The sequence below is a fragment of the Tympanuchus pallidicinctus genome, unplaced genomic scaffold, assembly GCF_026119805.1.
Source record: "Tympanuchus pallidicinctus isolate F22 unplaced genomic scaffold, pur_lepc_1.0 scaffold1, whole genome shotgun sequence".
NCBI lineage: Eukaryota > Metazoa > Chordata > Aves > Galliformes > Phasianidae > Tympanuchus > Tympanuchus pallidicinctus.
This window is the reverse complement of record NW_026294618.1, coordinates 22,831,755-22,856,713: the sequence shown is the minus strand read 5'-3', so window position 1 is coordinate 22,856,713 and position 24,959 is coordinate 22,831,755. Positions and strand designations below refer to the sequence as shown.

The following is a 24,959-nucleotide window of genomic DNA, read 5'->3' as shown; positions in this document are numbered from 1 at the left end:
TCTCCATTTCTTCTTTCCAATTTCATTCTCTGTTCCCTGTTCCTCAGACACTTCAGTTCTAGAATATTCCTTCTGATTTTTATTTTCTCTTGCTGTATTTTGCCTGCTTTGGTGCTCTCCTTTAATCCTTTAGGTTATTTGTATAGCAAGTATTCAATAAAAAGACTTCAGAAAGCTGAAGATTTTCCATCAACAAAGAAACAAAGCAGGACCAGAAAAACAACAGCTTGTTTTGAAGTGAGATGTAAATTAAATATGACAATACCTCACCTACAGAGCAAATAAAGGAGCTCAAATAGGTAAAATATCATTATTATCTATGACAGGCATGTACAACAGTTATGTAACAGTGAAAAGAGAAGTAAAAGTTGAATTGAAAAAGGCAATAAAAATATTTCACCTCACCAATTCCCTTATCTAAACATCCTGTTACATTTTTACCTGTTGGAGGTACACCTGTCCCGGGACCCAGATGGCAAACTACCACAGATTCTGTAGTGATTTCCTTCCATAGCAGCCTGCAAAACTAGACCCCAAGGCTCTCAGCTCTGGAGCAGAAATAGTGCTTAGAGCATAAGCAGAGCTCATGAGAGCAACTCCCAGTCTGCTGGAAATAATACACAACAGTGCAGCCTACATAAATACAAAATAAATGTCTTTATTTACACAAATTGGACAACGTTCTTTGAGAAGATTAGAAACACTTTGGAAAATCAAGTGTGTTTTGCAGCCTTTAGCATTTTTGGTGCTGTCACTTATCAGATATGGCTGTGTGCCTGGCTTAAGAGCACAGCCTCCTGAAGAGCCTGTGGTCTGACTGCAGGACTGCAAGCAGCAGAGATGCCTCGAAGAAAGAGTTAATTTTTAAAGCTCATGGTGTTATCGTTTCAGTTTTAGGCTGTTGAAAGTTTGGTACAATCTCTACATTTTCAGCCAGATTTATCGTGGTAAGAAGCTGCCTAGGTTTAAAATTCACAATTCTAGACATGTAGCACCAGCTAACTACTAGCACCCTCTGCAGGAACCAAGTGAGGACCAGATGTTTGTAGATCCATTCTGTAATCTTTAGTTACAAAACCAAAAGAATGAGATTAGAGTACTCCTGGGGGAACTTCCACTACAAGCTGAGTAATAAAGCACTAAAAAAGAACAAAATGTTGGCCAGAAATCCTGTCTATTCACATCCCTTCCTCTACTTCTGCATTGAGCTGCTGTAAGAGTGGTTCTGTCCAACAGTTCGGATCTAGCCAACTCTAAAAATACATCCTAGAGACAAAGAAATAGCAGCAAATATAATTATTACTCTGATTTCATATTCAATGCCTTTGTCCACTATATCTGTAGGCACATTTTTAGTATGCATACACTCTAACGATTAATTGGTAGTTTTACTTCCAAGCATATTTTTTGTCATGATGCACTAATGCCATCTGAGCCTTTTCTCCATACCCACCTGATGCTGAAGGTGGCCAAGGCTCATCAGACCTGGTGGGCTCAACGGTGTTCTCACAAGTATCCCAGTAGTCAGCGCAGCAGTCTATGGGGCCAGGAGGACCTGAGGCACAGAACTGGTCACAGTAACATATAGCTGCTCTGGAAGCAATGTTAAAGCTGCAGTCATCATTCCTTCCTGTGCAGCAGCCTCGTATCCTGCAGGACTTGCCCTGATATAGACTCCTTTTCAGCCTGTTCCACTTTGCAGAACCACTGTCTTCAAGAGAATAAAGTTCCTTGGTCAAATTTCTTCTAGCATCAAGCCGCTTTGCCGTCCAAACTTCACTTGCAATGCAATATAAGAGCAAGATCTGACTTTTGAGCCACATTCTTCTGCCTCTAGCCACCTTTTTAAGACTCACTGTTCTTCAGTAACAGTCCATTTACTGTAGATATAATAGCTCCAGTTACTGGTCACAAATCTGAAAAGAATGCAGACTACAGCTTTATTACAAGGACTCTGTATGTGTTAATCATTACTCAGACCTGTTATAAACAGATTTATTTGCCCAAGCTAGAAAAAAAAAAAAAAATAAAGACACAGACTGGAAATTGAGCTATAGCAATGTATCCATAATTATTAAATGTTGGATGCGTTCTTTGGCAAGTGGGAAATTTTCTGGTAAAGGTTTATTATGCAGAATATACATGGCCCAATATTTTAAATGTCTTGTTTTAAATATCTAAAATGAAAACAATGTGAGGAATGAGCACATGGTGTCAAAGGAAGATCTCTTTCCTTCTGGCTTAATTTACCTTCCATGTGATTGGAAACTGTACCAAATTTACATTGCATTTCACCTGCACTTGCCTAGCTGATTTGCAAGGCTATACATCACTGACTGTCACTACAGTAAATATACTCTGCGTGCCTCATTTCAATCTCATTTCCATTGATCTGGCTTTCCTTTACAAGCTTGATTTTACAGTTTTACCATGAGAAAATTTAAAAAGTCAGGTGATATTCAGTATAAGCTATCATCCAAATCTATTATTTTAATATTCACATTTCTTTAGTCAAAATGAACAGAGTAGTATCAGTAACTATAGTAATAAATGCCCACCAATGAGTGTTCATGTTGATTTAAAGAGGAAATTGCTGGAATAATAAAACCAAAAAGAAAAGCCGAGCAGATATGAAAAGACACATGTAATGACCATTGATCCATCAGCTCCAGGTTTTTGGACTACATTCCTGAAGAAATCTGCATGGTCCTATTGCCAAACCTTAAAATATTCAGGGGAAAAAAAAAAAAAAAAGAAAAAAAAGAAAAAAAAAAAAAAAAAGAGCAGCAGAGTATTTTGAAGGTGCTAGGGGTGATAACACATAAGGCTAAATTGCATAAAAATAACATAGTTTGAAAAATAAACAGTTACAAGACAATTTAAATCTTCAAAGCTATGAAAGCAGAGGTAAAAAATAGTCATTCTTCCTTCTCTATTTGGTAGTGAACGAGAAGACCATGAAGAAGTCAACAGCAGGGAGTGGAGGGAGTCTTTCCCTCTGTGATTGCAGCTGGGCTATTCGGTGATGCAGAAGGTCACAGAATCAAAAGGCAGTAATTCTTAAGAGCACAGCTGGCAATACAGCTATCTGGATGCATAGCTGGGAATGGCAGAGACCTTCACGGGGAATATGTGTGTGTTTATGTGCACAAGTAATCCAAAATCAGTTCTTTAATATGATTTCAGTCAGCACTGTTTTCATTGGGCATGCCCCCCACACTGTCTCTGTCACAGATAAAGAACTATGGCTGAGGGAAAATTACATCAGACTACCTGATTTTTATTTTGATTTTTGAAAGCAATTTTCTGAATGGAAGTCAATAGAAAAGGCGAGGTCAGCAGCACGCAGAAATTGTACATGACATAAATCGTAACCTTCGGAGTTGTTGTGTGCTTTTTAACTTAGTTTTGCTTAGAAGGCAAAAATCTGGGCAAAGTTAAGTCTGTCACTGAGTATTATAATGCATCATATAAAAGATAAGGAAAGTTCATCCACGTGTGCTCATGGAAATTCAAATAAATCACTTACTAGAACTGATAATCCTTTTCCTTATGTCTACATGCCCTCTTTCTTCTGTGTGGTTCTAAGCAAATGATTCTTTTGATTTGCACTGCCACTAGCAAAATGAAAATCTTTGCTATAACAGATCTTTGGAAATAATTTTACAAGTGTATGTCCTTACTCTGGTTAAGCAGAGGAAACAAAGAAGGCTACCGTATGTCCATCCCTTGGCATCTGTTCAAGCCTTTTGAAAAAAATCTGTTTTGGTTCAGCAAATATTTCAATTTCAGTAGTTTCGTTTGTAAGAAAAGTAGCTCTCTGTAAATAGTAGAAGATCACATGTTGACTTATCTGTAACTATTTAGGAATTGTTAAATGTAATCCTCATTCTCTATTGAAGATTAACCTATTCCAAGCACACCAGCTCTGCCAAGCTCTTCAATTAGGATCATAGCTGTAATTCTTGTCCTCACAGTTAGGTACAAAGATATCTGAGTCGTATCTCTCTCAGCACTCCCCACTGTCTAGCCTTGAGTTAAAATATACACACCATACACTTGTCAGGAATCCAGAAGTTATTAATGTCACTGTACACTTGGCAAAGCACCAAAATGAAAGGCAGTTTAAAGTGTCCAGGAATCTCTTCCACATCCTTCTTTTATAATTCTCTCTGTTCTATTTGAATGAGCCCACTGGACACCTTAAAATCCCATTCCCAATCACTTTTAGAGCAGTGGTGAAAGCACTGGACAGGCAGATTCTGGGTACTGAGGGTCAATCCCAGCTCAGATCACTGAGCACACCCCACCAGAGAACTATGCTGCCTTTCCTTTGCCTGACTCTCAGCCAGGGCACCAATCCTCAGCTATCTCATTTGCCAGTAGACACAGCTCACTGTATCGAAGAGAACGTGCAATTGCTTATCGTGAGTTCAAATTCTGCAGAGATATAGACCGTCTCTTTCTTTGAACTCAATGGCAACTTAGCTAGTGACACCTTGCACAAAACGCAGCATTGATGTATATACTAGCTGCTATAGATTACCTTTACTACTTCTTAGTATTAATGGCTGCAACGAGTTAAAAATTTTTAAGCCAACCATATCACCAGACGTATTATCTCACAGTTTTCTTTCTCCCATGTACTGGTGGATGAATAGGATTAACCCTTCCAAATAGTATGTACCTACATAGTGTTAAAGCAGAGAAAAGCTGCATTAAAATGTTTTTCTCACTAGGTACCCTATTTAGCAACTGCCTGGCACCTCACTGCTGTGAGTTGTTATCACAGTATCAAGCAGTGCCACTTTTAATTAAAACCTTTCAGGGCTACCTATCTCAGTTCACACCATGATAGCTGGATGGTTACATGCAACTCAGAATTGAGGTCATTGAGATGACAAATAGTATCAGTAGAGTCCTCCCACAGGGCACTTTCCTACGTGCAAACTCTGGGACCAGTGTGTTAAAGTCAAAGCTGGAGAAAGAGAAACTGACCCCAATTGCCCATGCCAAAGAAAACTGGTTCTTCACACACATGCAAATGCTCAAGAAGAGTCAAGGTCCACAGGTGAAAGACTATTTAGAAGGTACCAATTGGTTACTACAGCCTCATAGCCTTGTCTCTCATTGCACCTGTCACGTCATGCCCATGAGGGGAGGGAGAGGTGACCAGCTTTACAAATACCCTAGTTAGATTAAGATGAAAAAATACTCAAGATCTGTACATAAGAGGAAAAAAAACAACTTTATAACAGATTTCTATAAAACAGTTATCCTATATGCATCAGCCCCCTCACAACTATATCTGCCTAAGCTGTGGAGTTCTGTAGGAAGTTCAAGTAAGCCTTACATCACATAACAACTTTAACAGAAAGAGAGGGAAAAAAGAGATAAAAAGGAGGAAAGAGATCACCAGTCCTGGATCAAGCGCCAAGCCTGCCGATGGAGAGCTTCACATCGCATAGAGCGAAGAAGGGAAGCAGCAGCAGTGAGAAGCTGGGCTAGCAGCAGAGGAGAAAAAGGGTCAGGCTGGCATCTCCTATCCCCTATTTATAGTATCAAAGAAAAAAAATGAAGGGACATTCCCCTCTAGCCCCTATTTATAGTTGTTGGCTCCAATTCGAGGATTGGTTGAGACACCAGACACAAGCCAAAACAAAGGTGATGGCCTTCCTGTGACCTGGCCATTTCTTGGAGATTGTTCTGTACTCTTCCAGGAGGGGCTGAGACATAAAATTAAGAGATCCTTCTTTGACAACTGCCTCTCAAGGCATTGTTTGGGCTTGCCCCTTACACCATCACAGCGATTCATTATGCATGCTTCCAACCTCAGCTGTACCCCACAGCCAATCTCCCAGCCCCAAATGATGCCATCTCATGCTCATTGTTGGCCATGCTCCTAAGGCCATAGTTAGCCCACTCTGGATTCAGTCAAGTAAATACATGTGAAGAATGGACCGAACTGAATGTGCATGAACCAGGAAAGTGTCAGTGCCTTCCTCAACAGTCCTTCTCTAGGGTTTGGCAAGTGTGGGAAAAGCAGTCCTTATGTTATGTGAAAAAGCAGGCTTGTGTTTGTATATGAATCTCTCAAAAAACACAGCTGAGGATGGAAATCTTGGTCCCACCATTTGATGGGTCACATGCCACCTTGGTTATGCTTTTATTGAGAGTGTTGTGGACAGATGAGAGTGTGCACGTAGCTCAGAGAGGTGATGCCTGCAGTGAGTTTGCCAGTCCCAGTTTGAGTTCTCACCAGCTGGTTAGAGATGATAGAGAAGGGGAAAGTAACATCTTTCACAGGGAGTATGGATTCTCAAAGGATGTTGTGACACTATTGCATGGCAGATGTATACTCACTCATGTTCATTTCAAATATGAGGCCATTTCTGATCCTGCCAGTGACTGCTGGTACCTTAAGCCTAAATCTTCTGTGACTGTAGAATTATAGAATCATTGAGGTTGGAAAAGACCTCCAACAACATCTAGTCCAACTGACCACCAACCACCAATATTGCTCACTAAGCCACATCCCCATGTCCCACATCTACACATTTGTGGAACACCTCCAGGGACAGTAACTCCACCACCTCCTTGGACAGCCTGTTCCAGCGCATGACCACCCTTTCAGAGAAGCAGATTACAAGGGCAGAAGTAGAGGTGGCTCTCCCAGACTGAACAAATCATCCATGTTTCTTGCATCCAAGCAGGCTCAGAGGTGTTTGGGATACATGCAAGTGTTAAGTTTGATATCATTGCAATGTGAGAGTCACCAGTCCTCTTCCAAAGGAGCCAGCCCAGAGCACTCTCTTCTGTTCATGTTTAAGGTACTCCATGCCATTGCTTTGTGATGAATGACTGGTGTAGAAGTAGAATCACAGAATCATAGAATCCTTAAGAGTTAGAAGGGACCTTTAAAGATCATCTAGTCCAAATCCCCTGCAGTGAACAGGGACATCTAAAGCTAGGTCAGGTTGCCCAGGGCCTGATCCAACCTTGTATTGAACATCTGCAGGAGTGGGGCATCAACCACGTCTCTGGATCTAACCTAAATCTACCCTCTTTATGCTTGAAATCATTTTCCCTTGTTCTATTACCACAGACACTGTGCAAGAGTCAGTCCCCTTCTTTCCTGTAGCTTGCCTTCAGATACTGAAAGGTCACCTCAGAGCCTTCCATTCTCCAAGAGCCTTCCTTCTCTGACCAGCTCCAGCTCTCCCAGTCTGTCCTCATAGGAGAGGTATTCCATCTCTTTGATCATTTTTGTGGCTCTGGACGCACTCCAGCAGGTCCATGTCTCTCCTGTGCTGAGGACTCCACATCTGGATGCAGTACTCCAGATGAGGTCTCACCAGTGCAGTGCTTCCCTTGAATTGCTGGTCACACTGCTTTTGATGCAGCCTGGGATATGGCTGGCCTTCTGAACAGCAAGAGCACATTGCTTCTCATGTTCAGCTTCCCATCCACCAGTATCCCTAGATTTTTTTCATCAGGGCTGCACTCAATGCTTTCATCCCTCAGCTTGTATTGGTAGTGGATGTTGCCTTGACCCAGTGCAAGACCTTGCCTAGGAACACCCTGTATATTGCTAGATGGCACTCCTTGAATCAATGACAGCAGTCTTGCATAGTCACCAGATCATTTTTGATCAGACACCTTTTAAGATGTACAAAGTGATTGCAAGAATGATATAGAATAAGTTTCTTATGAAGCAGTTATGCCTTGCCTAATGAGAACTACAACTAATGAGATACTATTAATATGCTCACCAACCCTGATAAGATGCTGGTGAACATGCTGGGCATACAAGCATCAGTTAAGCGGGAATTGTGCATCCTGGTTCTCAGAACAGGCTGATCCTCTGTGTTGCTGAGTTACCACTTTCTGATTCTCTGCTTTTAAGGGTGTTTTTTTTATCCCTCAAGGCATGGATTTTTTACTTCTCAATTCTTGAGGAGCTTCTATTACCTTTTCAACCATACTCTGCTTTCTGTGATTTTACTCATTTTGCATAGCTTCAGCTGGTGAACTTTCTGATCTTTAAGCATATTTCTCATTAAAACTGAGTCAAGACCACAGAAGTGTGCCAGAACAAACCAGGCTTAGGATCCCAGACAGCTGAAGCCTGCAGCCAAGGGCTGCATGTAGTCTGATGCAGCAAATCATTTTTTCTCACATAGTGAACTATGAACCTTCTATTCATAGCCTGTATGTATCACCCAGATATACACTTTGTGATTGCCAAATTTCACTTCTGATCATTTGAACCAACCTTAATGTTTTTGTTTGTTAGTTTGCCAGATTGGACTGTAGCACGTGGCAACAATAGAAATACCAGAAGCAACCAGAGGATGTGATGAATACTGTGTATGTTAGCCTGCGAAAGAAGATAAGAGAAAGAAAAGGAAAATACAAGCTTTCACTAACATATGCAGTTATTGGTATCCTGATGGGAATTTGTAGTTTACCAGGAAAAGAATGACTAAAGGCAGAGTAAAGGCATCCAAATCTGAGCTAAATATATTACACTATTGAATAAGCAGCATACATTAATTTTACAGTGCTGTTGAAAAAGCAATCAATTTTTTCATGACAACTTTTGCTCTTTGTAATCTCCCCTTCAAGGATTTTTCTCTGAATTCTTTTCCCATTAGTCTCTGAGGAGCAGACTCCCTAGGCTGTAATTGCTGACACACTCTCCTTTTTCATTCACAGAAAGAAGCCATTTGAACAGATAGGGATGTGTTTGTAAAATATGTACAGATGAAGAAACTCACCAAACCAGAGGTAAAGAAAGGGGTCCTTCCTTTGTCTTTCATACAATTCTGATAGTTCTTTCTTCTGTTCCTTCTACCCTGGGCCTTGATTTGCTACCTGGACTAATTTAGGGCTAAAATGTACCAAACTTTTCTACGATTCAATGATTCTATTTTTTCATTTCCATTTCTACAGTTCTGCAGTTAAGCAGCTTAAATGCAGGTCCTGTAGTACAAGAGGCTGAGTACCCTTAGGACTATTCCATTTAAACTGACTTTAATGTAAACGTTTTAATTGATGATTTTATAAATTAGTTCATCATTTTAATTTTAATGGAAGCAGCAGAACATCTCATTACAATTATTAATTCTAACCTCAACATGTAGCAGTGTGTGAGGAGGTGAAGTGCTCCCACACACCAGGCTGTGATGCAGAAGTCCCTGGTGTGCTTGTACCTGCAGGCTGATGTATAAGTTCAAAGGATCGAGGGAGCAGGGAGAAGCCAGTGACTCACACAGGCACAGACAAACAGCGTCCTTGGACTTTCACAATCCGTTTTGAAAGAAAATTATTTAAGATTCAGGCTCAGACAAGACCCAGTCTGTTGAAGCAACACAGGGTCAAAACGAGAACAGCGTAAAGTGTAGAGGATAGTGGTGGTTCATCGAAGTTTGCTAGGTAGAGCTTATAGTCTGTCTGCCCTCGCCAGCTGGCACTTCCAGGCCTGCAGGGCTATGAGCATCTCATGGCAGGGAAGAGCCTGTAGGTGCTGAATAATTCTATGAGTATTTCACAGAACAGAAGCATCTGCGTGACAGCACAACGTGACCAAGGTGAAGAGTGTGGGAGCAATCCTTTCCAATGGGGCTGACATCCAGCCTCAGCTGCTTGAAGTATAAGGAGACACATTTGCAGAAATGAAAATAAGAACCACAAGAAAGACTTTGCAACAAAAATACACCTTTATTGAATTTTGACATTTATATTATTTCTAAATAAAATATGCTGTGTTATTTTAGGCATCTTTTAAACTGGCAAGCACTTCAATAAGTGGTATATAAATATGGCACATTCGTATGTGTACCTCAGGGGTTAATTATGCTAGTACATAGAATTATCTTTTGAAATAATATTAGCAATTAGCATACTGGAAGCATTTTTTTTTTAAATGGTGCTTTAGATAACACGTGTATTGTAAATTCCTTCTCAGCAGAGAAAAAGGCCCAAAAGTACTCTGTGGTTTGATCTCTCGATCCTAATTTGAGGCTGTAAAAGAAGAGTTTCCAAATGAACAAAAATAGCCAAAAATGGTATAACTGAGATTTACAAACAGTGTAAATCAGATTAGCTGGCTAATAAATTTCACTCCCATTTTCACAGGAAAAACAAAACAAAACAAAAGAAAACAAAAAACAAACAAACAAAAAAAAGCATGAAGAAAAATTCAGCCACTTCTCTTGTTTTAAGGTTTGGGACAAAGCGCAGCTGGTACCAGTCCTGCCTTATGAGATTCTTGTCACCTTTGCAGTAGCCTCAGAAAGTCTGTTGGAGCACTGCATTCCCATGTAGCTGCAGCTGTCCTAATTCTGCATTATGTCCCTCATCCTGAAATTTAAGTCCATTTCTTTCCCTCTCACTCTCAGGGAGGTTGGAGAAGTGACTAATACTCCTTTACAATGATGCATTATGAAGAGATGCAACCAGATGTGGCTCTGCTCTCTTTTTTTCCCTATGTGAAGAAACCGAAAGCTTTAAACCCTCTCTAGATCTGCTATTCGTTTTCCACAGCATCAGTCTCTCTTTCTAATAGTGCTCAGGATGGAACATAACACTGCAACTTGTTCTTCACTAACAATGAACAGAAATGAGGATTTCCTTCCATTATACTGTAAGCACTCCCTTCAGCATTCCTTTGAATGGCATTTTTTTGTAGCAGCATTGCTTCCCCAACTCAGATTCAGTTTGTGGTCTCTTGTAATCTTCAGATTCTTTCCTATGTTATTATTGTCATCCCTCTTCTATCTGTGCTTTTCTGTCCCTTGTCACTGTCTTCAGTCCCAAGTGGGGATTATCTGTAAATCTGATTAATGTACTGTCCATTCAGCCGAGCAACTAGTTAATGTTGTACAGAGCCAGAAGAAAGCATTGTGGAAGTCTCTGTGAGGTGCTTTCCCATTTTAGCAACAAATGATTGTTCTCAAAGCTCAGCTTTCCTATCAGTTGCACATCTACCTTGTGTGTATTTAATTTAGTCCATATCTGTTCTGCTTGCTTATGTATGTCATGTGGGTCTGCATCAAAGAACTATATCAATCATATCCCTTATATCTGTTTTGCTGTCAAAGAAGGAAATGAGATCAAGTTGATAGGACTTGTTTCTGACCTGTCCCTGTGCAAGCTCCCTTATGTGCTTAGTATCTCTGGGTGACTACAAATGGATTGCTTAATGCTTTGTTCCAGTATCTTGGAAACAATATTAGCACTGACTTTTCTGAAATTATGTAGATCTTCCTTTCGTCCTTTGTTAGACATGACATTATGTTTGCCTTTTTGCAGGTTTTTTTCTTGTCGTTTTGTTTTTTGTGTGTGTGTGAATTTCCTTATCATGCTAATTGTTAGTTTGAGAAATAGTTTTGGTTAAGCATTTAAGGGTGTTTCATTGGGATGAAACTAAATACATCCAGTTCACCTAAGTATTCCTTAAGCTGTTCTCTTTCTATTCTCTCCATATTCCTACTCCCAAATTCTAAGAATTAACAGAATTAAACATTTAGTCACAATTAATCTTTTCCTCTGAAGACTGCAACCAAACATGTCTTGAATAGTTCAGCCTTTTCTATACAACTTATTTGCTGTCCTCCCTTGTTAAGTGCTAAATTGTGTCTACACTCAAGTACAGCACATTATTTGCAACACGGCACTGTTTAACTACAAGAAACTATTCATTTTAATGACATTATGTGGTTATGCACTCAAATATAAAATAATATTCATTTTATTTTTACTACACATTCTAATTCCAAACCATACCTCAATTCTTTCCACCTGCTTGATTACCTACTTAAAATAAATTCAATTTTGACTTCGTGCTAAAAAGTGAAATTATTCTGTATTTGTAATTATTAATGGAAAGTCACTCACCAAACACAGCCAGCTTATTATCCAAACAATAAATCATGTTGCTAATGCATTCTACCATTTTTTCAAAGCAAGCACATATACATCAGTTTGTTACAATGACACTAAAGCTATAGTTACATATTCTAAGTGTTACTGTAATCAAGTCAGAAAAACAGTAATACTCACCATTACAGCTAAACAGAACCTTTTTCATCGGTGACCTGTATTAAAAAAAATAATAAAAAGCGAAAACAAAATGGAGAGGTGAGTTAAAATTGCACTATGTGAAACAGACACAGTAGTGCAAATATTATGCTGGTGGACAATTTCATGAAGCTCTTGGTCTCTGTAAAAACTTTGGTTTCCTGTACTGTTAATTTATAACTATGTTTATAGAGCTCAGGATGTTTTTTTATGCACTGACATGTTTGAAGAGCAAATTTCAAAAGACAAAGCATTACTCTGGCTAAATGCACAGCAGAAGATGTTTCAAACTCATGTTGGGTTCCCATTTCTTTTTTGGACCACGTCCCACGAGGACACAGGATGTGGCCCATCTTGTAGCCACGTGGCATGGATATTGCTTTCCTCCACCTTAGAAGCGCTTTCCACAGCCTTCTATAGTAACCACGTACCCAAAGTAAGGAGGAGAGAGGACTGCAGAGTTCTGTCTCAGATAAATAACTGGTGGTACTACTGATTTAAAAAGGTAGTAGTCAGCTGTTCAAAGTCACTGTTCCAGGTGGCATTCCACAGGTGACCATCAGACACCAGGGAGCTGGGTGGAGAAAGAGCCCATGATGTCTGTGAATGTTAGTAACTTGGAGAACAGAAACAGATTGCTATGATGAGGATACAGCCCCCATTTTGGAGCTCTTTGCCAGGATGGAGGAATGGGCCAGCAGGAGCTGTTTCAACAAAGACAAATGCAAAATCTGGATCTGGGATGAGTAAGCGAACAATCCCATAGAACTGCAGGTCAGTTACTGACTGGCTGGGCAGTCAGAGAGGGACCCAAAGCATGGTTGACTCCCAGCTGAACAGGATTTCTTATATCTGTGTGGTGGCGAAGGCTAACCTCATATAGGGTTGCATTAATTACAGCAATATGTCATGTGCCATTCCTTCAGAGGCTGACAATTATTATTCTCTGCGGGGTGCTAGCATCCTTTTTAATATAAATTTAGCATGTAGTAGATGTAGTGTAATTATTGTTATACAGAGCCCAATAGAAACAATATTCAATACATTCAGAAAATGTTTTTCCTTGCTAATGCATGGTGATATACTGCCCTTTCATAACAAGAAGATATTGTTGAAGCTGCCAAAAAGTATTACCCAAATACCTGTTGTAAACACATATTTCTTCTTGTAACTGTAATATATTAAATGTTATAAAATTTAAATCATTAGAAATTATAAAACAAAACAAAAAACAAAAAAACAAAAAACTAACACAAATTATAAACTAATATAAATTATCTATCTGATTTTTTTCAGACTTTACAAACATGCCATTTGGACCTCTCTATTTGTAAGACCAGATGTTCATAGCTTACTGCTCCCAATTAGCATCCATTTGTGATGTTGAAGAACTTATCCCAACTAACACTTGAAATTCTTACTCCTTTAATCAAAGCAGTAGATATTCTTATTTGTAATGTTCATTTGCAACATCATTAAATTTTCAGTTAAATGAACTGTTATGATGATATGGAGAGAGCCCAGTCCTTGGCTTGATTAAAATAAACTAAGGACAGTGAGACTACTGATTCAGAGAGGTTCTGTTCATTTTGTTCCAAAATGCTTTTGAAGATCGCAGGTCACATTAAAGCAATTCTCATTTTGGAGGAAAGTGACATCGAATTTGGAACATCCAAGACCTTTTTTGAATGTGTTACTGTTGCCTTTTTCTTTATTATTTACTGCCTTATGCTGCCTTAGTCTCCATGCCTACCCTCAATCTATGCAGTGTTTATGAATAACCTAATACCCTCTAGTTCCTTTGGTATTTTATCAAGTCTGAACAACAGCAGTGCTTCAAATGCAGTTCTCAACCTATCTGTGATCCATTTGGCACCAAATGGAAGAAGAAGGTGCTTGAGCAAGGGATCTGATATTACAACTGCTGTGGATAGAGTTCTCTCTTGTTTTGTGTTATCTGCAATATCCCTGTTCTTGCTCTGACAAGGATTTTCTTTACTACCAGCTAAAAAAGTATTGAAAGGCACCTTAGAGATGGATCATTACAGAATACCTAAGCACCAGCAGCCCCAGGCTGTCTAGATAACCTCAGTGAGAGAGCGGTCTGTACCATTCTTTTGCACCTCCCTTCCAGACAACACTCAAGTTGGCCTCCGCTCTGCATGCTCACCCCTTGCAGCTTTGCAATGTCATGGACTGTGGCTCAGAGATACCCTATTTCAGACCAGAATTACTGTTGGCCATATGGAGATAAGATGAAACACAGTGACTGTGATATCAAAAAAAGTTGGGATTTTGTGAACTCTGGGACTTTGTTTGGAAATCCAGATGCCATTATTTTTAGCTGGAAGAACATTACTTCTGAAACTGTCACTTGGGTTGGGTCTTGGTCTAGCACAAAACCATCTACATAAACTCTTTAGTACAGTGTAATGAGTACACTTCCTTTCTTATATATAGAATCTGTTAATGATTAATAGAAATGTTGACCTCTGACCAGATACACTTCTTAAATAAATAAAGAGCAATATATAACAGAACTGTGGGCCTTACTGACATTTCAAATAATTTATAATTTAAAGAACATTTGTAATTATTATTATTTTTTTTAATTGAAGCAGGGCAGATTAATTGCTTCCTTTACTGAAGTGAAATACTGTCTCCACTGAAGTCAATGGAATCAACATTTTCTCATGGTGCCTTACATGGAAAGATGCCAGATATTAAATAATAATTGCAGATTTCTTAGCAATAACAAATAGATAAGATGGAGCAACAGCTGAAGCAAAAGATTACATGAACCTAAAGTAATTGTACAATAGCCTTGGGACTTTCCAAGTTCTATATGAATAAAGGTAATGAGTACATACATTTAGCAGCTGCAGTGCCTTTTTATGACTTTACAGGGACATATGCCCTATGTTCTCTCTAAATATTCTGACTCAGTATAATTCTGAGAGTAATTGCAACACCAGTCACACACTATGATGTGGGCAAACACTAGGTTAATTGAAGATGTAAGTATGGGAAATTACTATCCTATCTCCTGGTTAGTTTTTGCAGGAGTATCCTTCAGATGTCCTCCAACTAAATAGCATTGGGTGTAGGGAAGGATTTTACAGGGAGGAAATGCTTACTTATTTGTTTTCCTGCTTTCACAGGAAAGTAACAGGCCTGATTTGTTTTGTGTTTTTATAATGAAGCTGATGCTGCATGAAGAACAGCATACAAAGATAACTTCTTTTTTTTTTTTTTTTTTTCCAGTGGTGAATACTTTACTTTGAGGAAAACAACCTGAATTACTAAGTAGAAAGTAGCAAAGACTCTTCTTTGCCATCTCATCCTTTGTAAAGGTCAAGGAAATATTTATGTTTCACTCTGCATGTGACCATCTGTTCTTTTTCTGGAAATACATAAATCATACTGACTTTCACACACCACTTTTTTAGCTCTGAGGGAGTAACACTGTGGAGGAAGAAGCCAAGTATGAGCTTACAAGTAATTTTAGATAAAGAAAAAAGGGTTGATGAGGGCAGAGATGGAGAAATACAGACTTTATTACAGCAGTAAGAATAATGTTGGCCTTGTCACTTGACAGAACTTTTCCTAACCACCTCTACATCCAAACATAACTTCACTGATAATAAAGGATATACTACGTTAGGTGGAGCCTTTTATGTTACATAAACCCATAAAGCATAAATCCAGCACAAACTGTTGCTTGAGTCAGGAGAGGTTCCTATCAAAAACTTTACAGGTAAAAAAAAAAAAAAGTAAAATTAAGATTAAAACTGAAAAAGCACTATCATGTGAGAAGCTGATCAAGCTGTTAATTGTCTAACTTTGTTTTGTGAAGGCACTTGGGAACGGTCTACAGTATAAACCATATAACTGCCCATGAGAGAACCAGGGACTGGCCAGAAAGGTGGGGACTGCACTTGAAGATAAGAGGCTGTGCTGCATTCATCACTCACATTATCTGGGGCTGAACAGTAGTCGATGATCCTCCTAGTGAGATGCTTACCTTTCTTCTTTCTTCTTTTTCTATTTCTTAATCTTTTTACAATAGAACCCAAGATGAACTGTGAGGATGTATTAACAGGCTCTGTCAACAAACTGAGAAGACAGTCAACGTGTGCCTGACTCCATTCTGCCTCCAACATGTGAAGGTCTTGCCCTCAAAACTCCCTTCACATTTATAAGAAACTCACGTATTTTGTAGCAATTACTGGCAAATGTCCTTTTCTTTTTTTTAAATGCTCATTTTGCTGCTTTTAAGTAGACCAGAATCTTGCCTCAAAATAAGAATGGAAAAACAGTGTGTTGCAAAAATAAAATTATAATTTCTTTTTATATTGTTAAAACCATCTAAAAATTTATGACATAATTATGAGAGTATTCCCAGTAACAAAAAGAGGTATCAGAAGCAAAAATTCCTGTGTCACAGCTGAACTTATACTGTTAGTATAGGTAGTAAGTTAAGCATTTTATGTACATTTCTAAAATAATGTTGAAAATGTCTTTTAATTATGGATGTTCTATTACAGTTCAAAGCCTGCAGTAAAGAATACAGTAGTTAATCAAATTACATATGTAATTTACATTGAGCCTAGAGATGTGAAAAAGTAAGGAATCCACCACTGAGTTTAGACTTCAAGAAGATTGGTGTCTTTCTTCAAAGGCCAATAAAACTGGCACTGAACGCTGATACTGCACAAACCATCTCTCTGCATGCTGTCCGATGTTTTCTTGACATTCCTTTACAAAGTTTTTAACAATTAACTGTCTGAAGTGCTTCTGGCACTTGTTGAATCTTCTATTTAAAACAGAACCCTTATCAGTGACTGCAAACTGGGAAATGGTCTTCCTACATAATATAGCAAATTCCACTCAGTAGCATCCCAGTAGCACATACCAGAATCCTGAAGTGTAAATGTTAGTTTTACCCCTAATTCATACAAACAGTCTCCAAAACAACTGTTGTCTTTCTTCTTCATTAATCACCAAGAATAATTAATGCTTACGAAGCCCATTCTCTGGACAAAAGCTGATCAGTACATTTTCACTCATCTCATACACATACTACACAAATAAAAGGTAAAAACAGCATGCAAATGCATAAGCATATTAAATGTCAACTGATTACCTCCTTAGAGCTGAGTGTTTCATTTTCTGGAATAGGCACTATGGGATGACTGGGCTGCTGAGCAAGATGTCACAGGTTGAAGAGGTCATGAGGTTAAAAACAGGAAAAAAAGCAACAGTTATCAGTTCAATTTCTATCTATCACAAAGATTTTACAATGAAAGCTAGTATCCCCAGTCGTTCAAATAGCAGTGCAGCAATGTTCAACAGGATCTGTAGGCTTACTACTCCTTGTCTCTATGAAAACCTCGTTCAATGCATAGCTTGTTCTCTGTTGTATCATCTTCCCATAATTGTAAGGGAGGGATAAATTGCTTTCAATTTTGAAAAAAATATCTCAAGATGAAATCACAGCAAGAGAATCTGCCTTATATACATTCAGTATGAGATAATGCACATAAAGTTATTTAAAACTGCAGCCATATTTCAATTATTTTGAATACCTGTTTTCTTAAATTAGCTCTAAAAGACCTCTATTTGGTCTTAAAATTTCAAAAATACAAATCATGCAAAAATTTAAATAAAAAATATTTCAGTAATTGGCATGTGCAGAACGGAATTTATAATTTCCCAGTATTTTGAGTGTAATAAAGTTTGGTGGATGTAACTCAAATGATGAACCATACAAATTACAATAAAATTTAAGAGGACATAAGTAAATAGATAAGACATAGTTTATATACGCAACGTTAAGGTCCCAAGTTTGTGAGGTTTTCATATGCAGTAATCTAAACATCTTTAGAGGAAAAGATGTTGAAAATATTGGGGTTGTGGTATTTTAGATTTGTGGAAATATAATGTAGAAAGAACCTTGCAATTTTCAATCTATCAAAAGTACTACTTTGTTTTGGTATTTAGAGCTAATAGTAACTTATCATATGATGCATTCTTTTAAAGAAATACCAGTCTTGCCCTAGGAAAATTAATTTTGAAACAGAGCTTTTTAAGAAGCTGATCTGTCAAAATGTCTCTATTAGGAAAGAGAGACACCAAAATGAAATTTACTCAGTTTATAATTATATTATGGATTTGCCATTTATTGCTCTCTGCTTTTGTAAATTTCCCCTGCTTCATTTTCAGTGAAGCAGAAGCCAACTCTTACAACAGCAGCAGCAGCTTTGAAACATTTGACTTTTCCTTTTTTTTTTTTTTTTTTGCCCCAAATGGAAAGGCAAGTGAATAACTTCAGGCAATAATTTGATTTAATCTACAGGCAAGAGAACAATGTTAGACAATAGAGGGTTAAAGGGGTAAAGAGACTTGACTTTCTTGGCAGCAAGATCCCTGCCGTATCACAGACGTGACTCCTGACTTCAGCCAGCACAGCCACTGAGGCACTCTACTGCTGCGGTGCAGCTCTTACAACAAACACAGGAGGTATTTAACAGCCTACACGGGAGAGTGAATTCCCATTTCCAAACCCTGCATGCTGCAGCTACTGAGGCTGGGCAGTCATAGAGTCATAGAATCATAGAATCACAAGGTTGGAAACGACCTCTAAGATTGTCTAGTCCAACCGTCTTCTCATTAGCACTGCTACCACAAGCTACTAAACCATATCTCGCAGCTCCTCATCCAGACAGTCCTTGACAATAACATAGGTGCAATATTCTAGCTGCATTTGCAGTATCTTCATGAGCTTATTTCAATTAAATGAAACCTGTGATGAATTACATATTGGCTCAAGAATATGGCATCTCTGTATTCCATGAAAAGTAGAAAGAGCTAATCACAAAAAGAAGACAGAAGATATTGATCATTTTCTGCTTACTTGCTGATGTTCAGCTAAGCCCTCTGAGAGGTTCACTTATTGAAAGAAAGAAAATCTCCCAAGTCAGGTAGTGATCTGAGAATATAGCAACTCTTTATTTTAAGTTGCACGTTCAGCCAATCAATGAAAAATGTACTTTTATTTTGTTTCTTGTCCTTGCCTTTTTTGCCAGGATTCATTGCCAACTATTCACTATTCCACTATATTCACCTAAACTGCCTCTCCAAGTCTTAATTCTTCCTTATGTTGTTTCCTGAGTATGAGGTCTCGTGTTCCTCCTTAGACCTGACCTATAATCATCCTTTTTTTGTCCACAAGATATGTTTGCTTCTTTTATTTTGATAGCACCTTCTTTTCAAGCTACAAAGTCAATATTTATAACAGTCCCCGTGGAGAAGGAAAATAATCTATATTTTCTGGACAGGCACTCTTAGTATCAATTACTTTGTAGATGTTTAATTGAAGGAAAATGAGTGGAAGGTCATCAAGGCCTTCCCTGATTAATGATGGAAAGAAAAGTTAATACAGGAGTAAGAGAAAAACAGAGTAACATACAGTTTTCTGAAGTGTGCTTTCAAAAGTCATCTGTCACATAAAAACCTCAAGGAGTTATCATAGAAGAGTGCATACATTCTACTCCTCAGATTTCTGAAGATCTGGCATGCCATTTGCCGTGACTTGGGGTCTAGAAAGTCACATCTAGCTAGATTTATTACAGACTTTAAGTGATACTTGAGCAAATATGAAGCACCTAAGAGAAGTACTACATTCCTTTTGCTGGAATAACACTTAGTCTTACAGGTCCCTAAAAAGAAGAGAGCTGGGCAGTAGCTCTGCCTCTGCCAACAGCAAAGGAGATGAGTGTCTTGGCCTGAGTGACTTCATCTTCACAAGCCAGTTCCTGTGTTATTTCCATCAAGTGTCAATGTAACCTGAAATGTATAAGCCTTGCTGTGGAAGAAGCCCTATGCCTGTCCTCAGTGAGTTTAACAAGAGGCTTCAGTCTTATCCTTTCCTCTGTGATTTTTCCTTGCTAATATGATTTTTGTGTTCTTGAATGCATACTGCTCCAGCCCAATGCGCAGGATAGAAAACAGTGCATGTGCTTTCTGCAGCAATATAAATAAGGACCCGATTCTTCTGGAAGGTGTCTGGGCAAGTACTAAATGAGGGCATTGGCATGTGTTCTTCTCCTCTCTGCAAGCTTGTCAGCCCAAGGTATTCAGAAGGTGCAAACAGGACATGCAGCCTAACAGATAGAGCTGAGCCTTGCACCTGTCTCATAGTACAACTTACAGACCAAAAAACAACTTACATCAAAAATATTCTCTGAATATGAAGGTCAATTCTCTGCAAAGATGAGCTACCAAAAACAGAATACCACAAAAACAGCTTAAAAGATCAAAAAATGCAAAGTAGGCAGAAGGAGGCAGAATTAGGCATTCCTTACTAGATATCATGTGACCGTCATCCCTCAGTCAAAGAGGAATGTGGCCACGTCCACAAGATATAAAGTGAGAATTTGGACTTTGTACTTTTTACTGGAGTGCTGTCTTCATGAAACCTCAGCATGTTCTGTAACTGGCAGTTTTCCATCCCTGGGACAAAGCATCTGGAAAGAAGCCCTATTTTTTTTCCTACAAATTTAGGATTGCATATGTTTATCGTGGAGGATAACAATATTGCTTTTAAAATTTCTATTTTTGATTCTTTTGCCACTTACAAAATTCTGCACTACTCTTTTAAAGTTTGCTTGTTTGTTTATTTATTCCAAGCCTCACTCGGTCTCTGGTGAATTATTTCTAAGGACAGTGAAAGAATAAACTAGACAAATATCTAGTTGTGGTTGTGAAAACTGTACTGAAGAGATTAGAATATCCTGACAATGTATAAGTATTTGCAGCGCATAGGCTCAAAGGGAAATTATCTTGGCTCAGCCAAGGCTTAGACAAGAATTATAATATCTTAGTTAGACCTTTGTTCATTTGATTCTGTAGAGTAATCAGCAAGACATATTTGCCTTTAAAAGGTCAATTTACCTTTATTGTACTATGAATCACAGCAACCTCTAAACTAATATAAAGTCCTCTTAAGTGTTTTCAATGTAAGACCTTTTTCACAAGAATAAGTTACTCTCAAGAGGATCTGCAACCTTTGCTAATTGAGAAACAGATTTTAAACTCTTTGGAACAAGTAAGAGGTGATCACAGAATTGTAAGATTGGAAGGGGCCTCTGGAAATCATCTAGTCCAACTGTCCTGCTAAAGCAGGTTCCCTACAGTAGGTTACACAGGAAAGAGTCCAGGTAGATTTTGAGTATCTCCGGAGAAGGAGACTCCTTTGCCTCTCCCAGCAGCCTGTTCCAGTGCTCTGTCAGCTTCACTCTAAAGTCACCTTCACTCTCATGTTCGTATAGAACTTCCTGTGTTCCAGTATGTTCCTGAATGTACATAATAAATAAGAATGTTTCAAATCATAGAAGATATACTTACATACCATTCTTTCTAAATACATCTTTGTCTTTAATCTACTTTAACAATAAATTTGGTACTTAACACTCATAAAATATAGGATAATTCCTTCTCAACAGGAAAAGTTACTAATTTCTCACTAGTTTGAAGACAAAAAATGTTTGCTTACAAAGGCATAACAAACACACTGTTTTTATAAAACTTTTTCATGGATAATCACTTTTTCTGCATTGAATTGCATGAAAACTAGGGTACCAAGAAATGGTACAACATCCACATCAACAGAGAAAAGACTACTTTCAGCTAAAGAGAAAAAAAATAAGTAATGGAAATAAACAGTTTGTAATTATGGTATATATTGTCTTCCTGAAATAAAACTCTATAAAATCACTCTCAAAAATGCAGTTTTTGAGTTTCTGAGGTTATTTATTTAACCTCAAAAATAGATTAAGTAACCTATTTTTTGCATCTACCATCTCTGTATGAGAAGAAACATGAAGTAGAAATAGTGGTTGCAAGACCTATACTGTGCCTTCAACTGAGAATGCAATAAAGCATATTTGCTCACTTCATCATTACTATACATTAATTTTACTTTGCTTTTTTAACTCAAAGATTTTAAATCTCTTTCCAGATACTAATTAGTACATGCACAAGACAGACAACGTACGCAGACACTCTTCCCTGACAAGTTCTCACAGAATAGAGCTTTGGAATGTCATCAAAGCAAGATGCAATGGAGGAATTTTTATTAGCATAGGTGGAGACTGCTGGAATTGCAAGGTTTTGTGAAAGATAGGGTACAGCTGAAGATGCACACACACACTCAGTTTCCCCTGGACTAGCCTTTTTGAGGCCTTCTTTGAGTTCTCATGGAAGGCTAGTATAAGAGGGAATCAGTTGAGAATTTTCTGCCAAAATTATTTATTTTTTAATGAAATAATATTAGCAACGGAAAAATAGAAAAGTAAAGCTTTCTGAAATGAAAAAAAGAAAAAAAAAACAACAAAACACGAACATCCACTTTTATTTCTTACGTGCACTCCAATTCTCACTTAGAAAATAAAAAACAGAATGCTCAAAGATACGAAATCTTGTCCATAACCACAATATTGTGTTCTCTGACCTGAGTGTTTCTTTCCTGATCATTTCCATAAAATATTGAAGTGTAATTTCACAGAATCACAGAATCACAAGGTTGGAAACGACCTGCAAGATCATCTAGTCCAACCACCCTCCCATTCCTATCAGTGCCACAAGCTACTAAACCATCTCTCGTAGCTCCTCATCCAGGTGCCTCTTGAACACTGCCAGGGACGGCTACTCCACCACCTCCCTGGGCAGCCATTCCAGTGCCTGACCACCCTTTGAGAGAAAAAGTTTCTCCTAATATCCAACCTAAACCTCCTCTGGTATAACTTCTTGCCATTTCCTGCCATTCACTGTCAGTGCACTTTGTGGAAACTATGGGAAGAATGTGAGTTAATTGATTTCTGTACTTGGTCGCTAGGATAATTTCACTCAAGTGTTTGACTGGAGCTGATGGCCAAGCAGGATACCAAGCCTGTATGGAAGACTCAAGACACTAGAATCTAAACTTATACAAGAAAAGAAGTGAGGCAGAAGGGTAGAAAGTGTAATGATACAGATTAGTACTATCTGCTTTAGTTCACATAACCTGAGGCATTTTGATTTTAGAGGTATTTCAACATTTGCAAATTTTCACCTGTATCAGGAAGCAAAAAAAAAAAAAAAAATGGTTCAGAATTTTCAGCATCATGAGCATTTGAAATTTTCTTGGAATATTGACTGTGATCTATTTATGAACTGACAGAAACTGAGTCACTGCTTTGAAGAGGTGCATGCTTATGTGCCCCAAGAAGGAGGTCATTGTTCATTGACTCAAAACTGCCCAAGAACTTTATTTCTTTCAAATTCCAGGCAAAAGCATGAAATGAAATGAATTTAATTTTCAGAGCTGATTTCCCTCTCATTTTCTTCCCACGTCAGAAGCACGACTGAATAAGAATTGTTTTCTGAGTAAGTTTTCAATGTAGCAAAGTTGCATTGACCTCAGTTTTGACCTTAGATGCTTTAAACCCATGACCCCAATTTTAACTGAATCATCAATCTTCATAAGTATGTATCTATAACTGTCAACTAATATAATAAAAATTGTATAAAAAATCTGTCTAACTACTAAGATGATAGCCACCACTGACACCAGAAAAAGTTAGTACAATAATTTGCAGTTTATATGACCTCTTCATCAAAGTTTAAAACACTTTGCCAAAATAAACTCCACAGTAGAGCCTTGAAGATCATAACATTTATGAAACATAGGTAAATAATATTTGTGCTGTAAGCACATTCTTGAAATTTCAACAGAACTAACTGTATTGTAATTTATTTTTTTTTAATAACTGGAATCAGAGTTAATTAAGGCTATATTACAGAATTCGTAGTATACCAATACCTGCAATAAAAGTTAAGTGATTTCTAACTGCCTCAACTTTTCCTTTGAAACTTAGTTTCCAAAGGTTCATCAGCTTTTAATGCTTACTCTCCCTTTATGACTCAGAAGAGTTCTTTACAGTCTTAAAAAGCAGCAGGAAATTCTCTAGAAACATTTGTGTTCACTTAGTTCTAAGACATCATTTTCTCTGTAGCTCTGGATATTTTGAGGTTGCTTCCATTCATTATAATTTTCATCCTTCAGTCTGTGTTTCAATCCATATGCTTTTCGACTATTTTTTCACTGCCTTTGATAAAAAGCACACAATTATGCCAGGTGCTCACTTTGGCCGCAATCCCAGGCAATGCTACAGGCTTGGGGCAGGGTGGCAGGAAGACGGTATGGAAGAAACAGACCTGGGGATGTTGGTTGATGCTTGGCTGAACATGAGCCAGCAGTGTGCTCAGATGGCCAAGAAGGCCAGCAGAATCATTGCTTGTATCAGAACTTGTTGCTAGCAGGAGCGAGTAAGTAATTGTCCCTCTGTGCTCAGCACTGGTGAGGCCACACCTTGAGTACCGTGTTCAGCTGTGGGCTTCTCACTACAAGAAGGATCTGGAGGCCCTGGAGCGTGTCCAGAGAAGGACAACAAAGATGTGAGGAGTATGGAGCGCAAGTCTTATAAGGAGTCAGCCTCTTCTCCTGCATAACTAGCAATAGGACTCAAAGGAACAGCCTACAGTTGCACCAGGGGAGATTCAGGTGGGATGTCAGGAAAAATTTCTTTTCAGAAAGAATGGTTAGGCACTGGAACAGGCTGCCCAGGAACTGGTTGAGTCACAATCCCTGGAGGTATTCAGGAAACGTTTAGATGTTGTACTAAGGGACATGGTTTAGTGGGAAATACTGCTGGTAGGTGTATGATTGGACTGGATGATCTTGGAGATCTTTTCCAACCTTGGTGATTCTATCATTCTATCATTGTTTTTCACATAGGTCACCAGCTCGCTAAGTCTTGTTTGAAATTTTTTCA

General features: G+C 38.4%; 2 protein-coding genes across 16 annotated transcripts in view; both read right to left on the bottom strand.

Moving 5' to 3' along the window:
- Window positions 1-5,521, bottom strand: part of TINAG (tubulointerstitial nephritis antigen) — a 48,125-nt gene extending 42,604 nt beyond the window's left edge. For 4 of the 5 annotated variants that reach the window (XM_052676913.1, XM_052676902.1, XM_052676924.1 and 1 more), the window contains exon 1: window positions 1,454-3,523. In XM_052676913.1, the coding sequence (XP_052532873.1) occupies window positions 1,454-1,823 (370 nt within the window). In that variant the 5' untranslated portion in view covers window positions 1,824-3,523. Of the gene's footprint in view, window positions 1-1,453; window positions 3,524-5,416 lie in introns of those variants that run through there. The other variant, XM_052676893.1, reaches the window with a different exon arrangement.
- A 4,182-nt stretch (window positions 5,522-9,703) lies between these two features.
- MLIP (muscular LMNA interacting protein) overlaps window positions 9,704-24,959 on the bottom strand; it is a 95,694-nt gene continuing 80,438 nt past the window's right edge. For 5 of the 11 annotated variants that reach the window (XM_052676679.1, XM_052676706.1, XM_052676745.1 and 2 more), the window contains 2 exons: window positions 12,067-12,101; window positions 9,704-10,026 (listed from right to left, as the gene is read on the bottom strand). Coding sequence is in view for 6 of the 11 variants with exons in the window: in XM_052676745.1 (XP_052532705.1) it covers window positions 12,075-12,101 (27 nt within the window). In the remaining 5 variants the exon portion in view is untranslated. Of the gene's footprint in view, window positions 10,027-12,066; window positions 12,102-17,230; window positions 17,288-24,959 lie in introns of those variants that run through there. The other 6 variants (XM_052676727.1, XM_052676688.1, XM_052676736.1 and 3 more) reach the window with 4 other exon arrangements.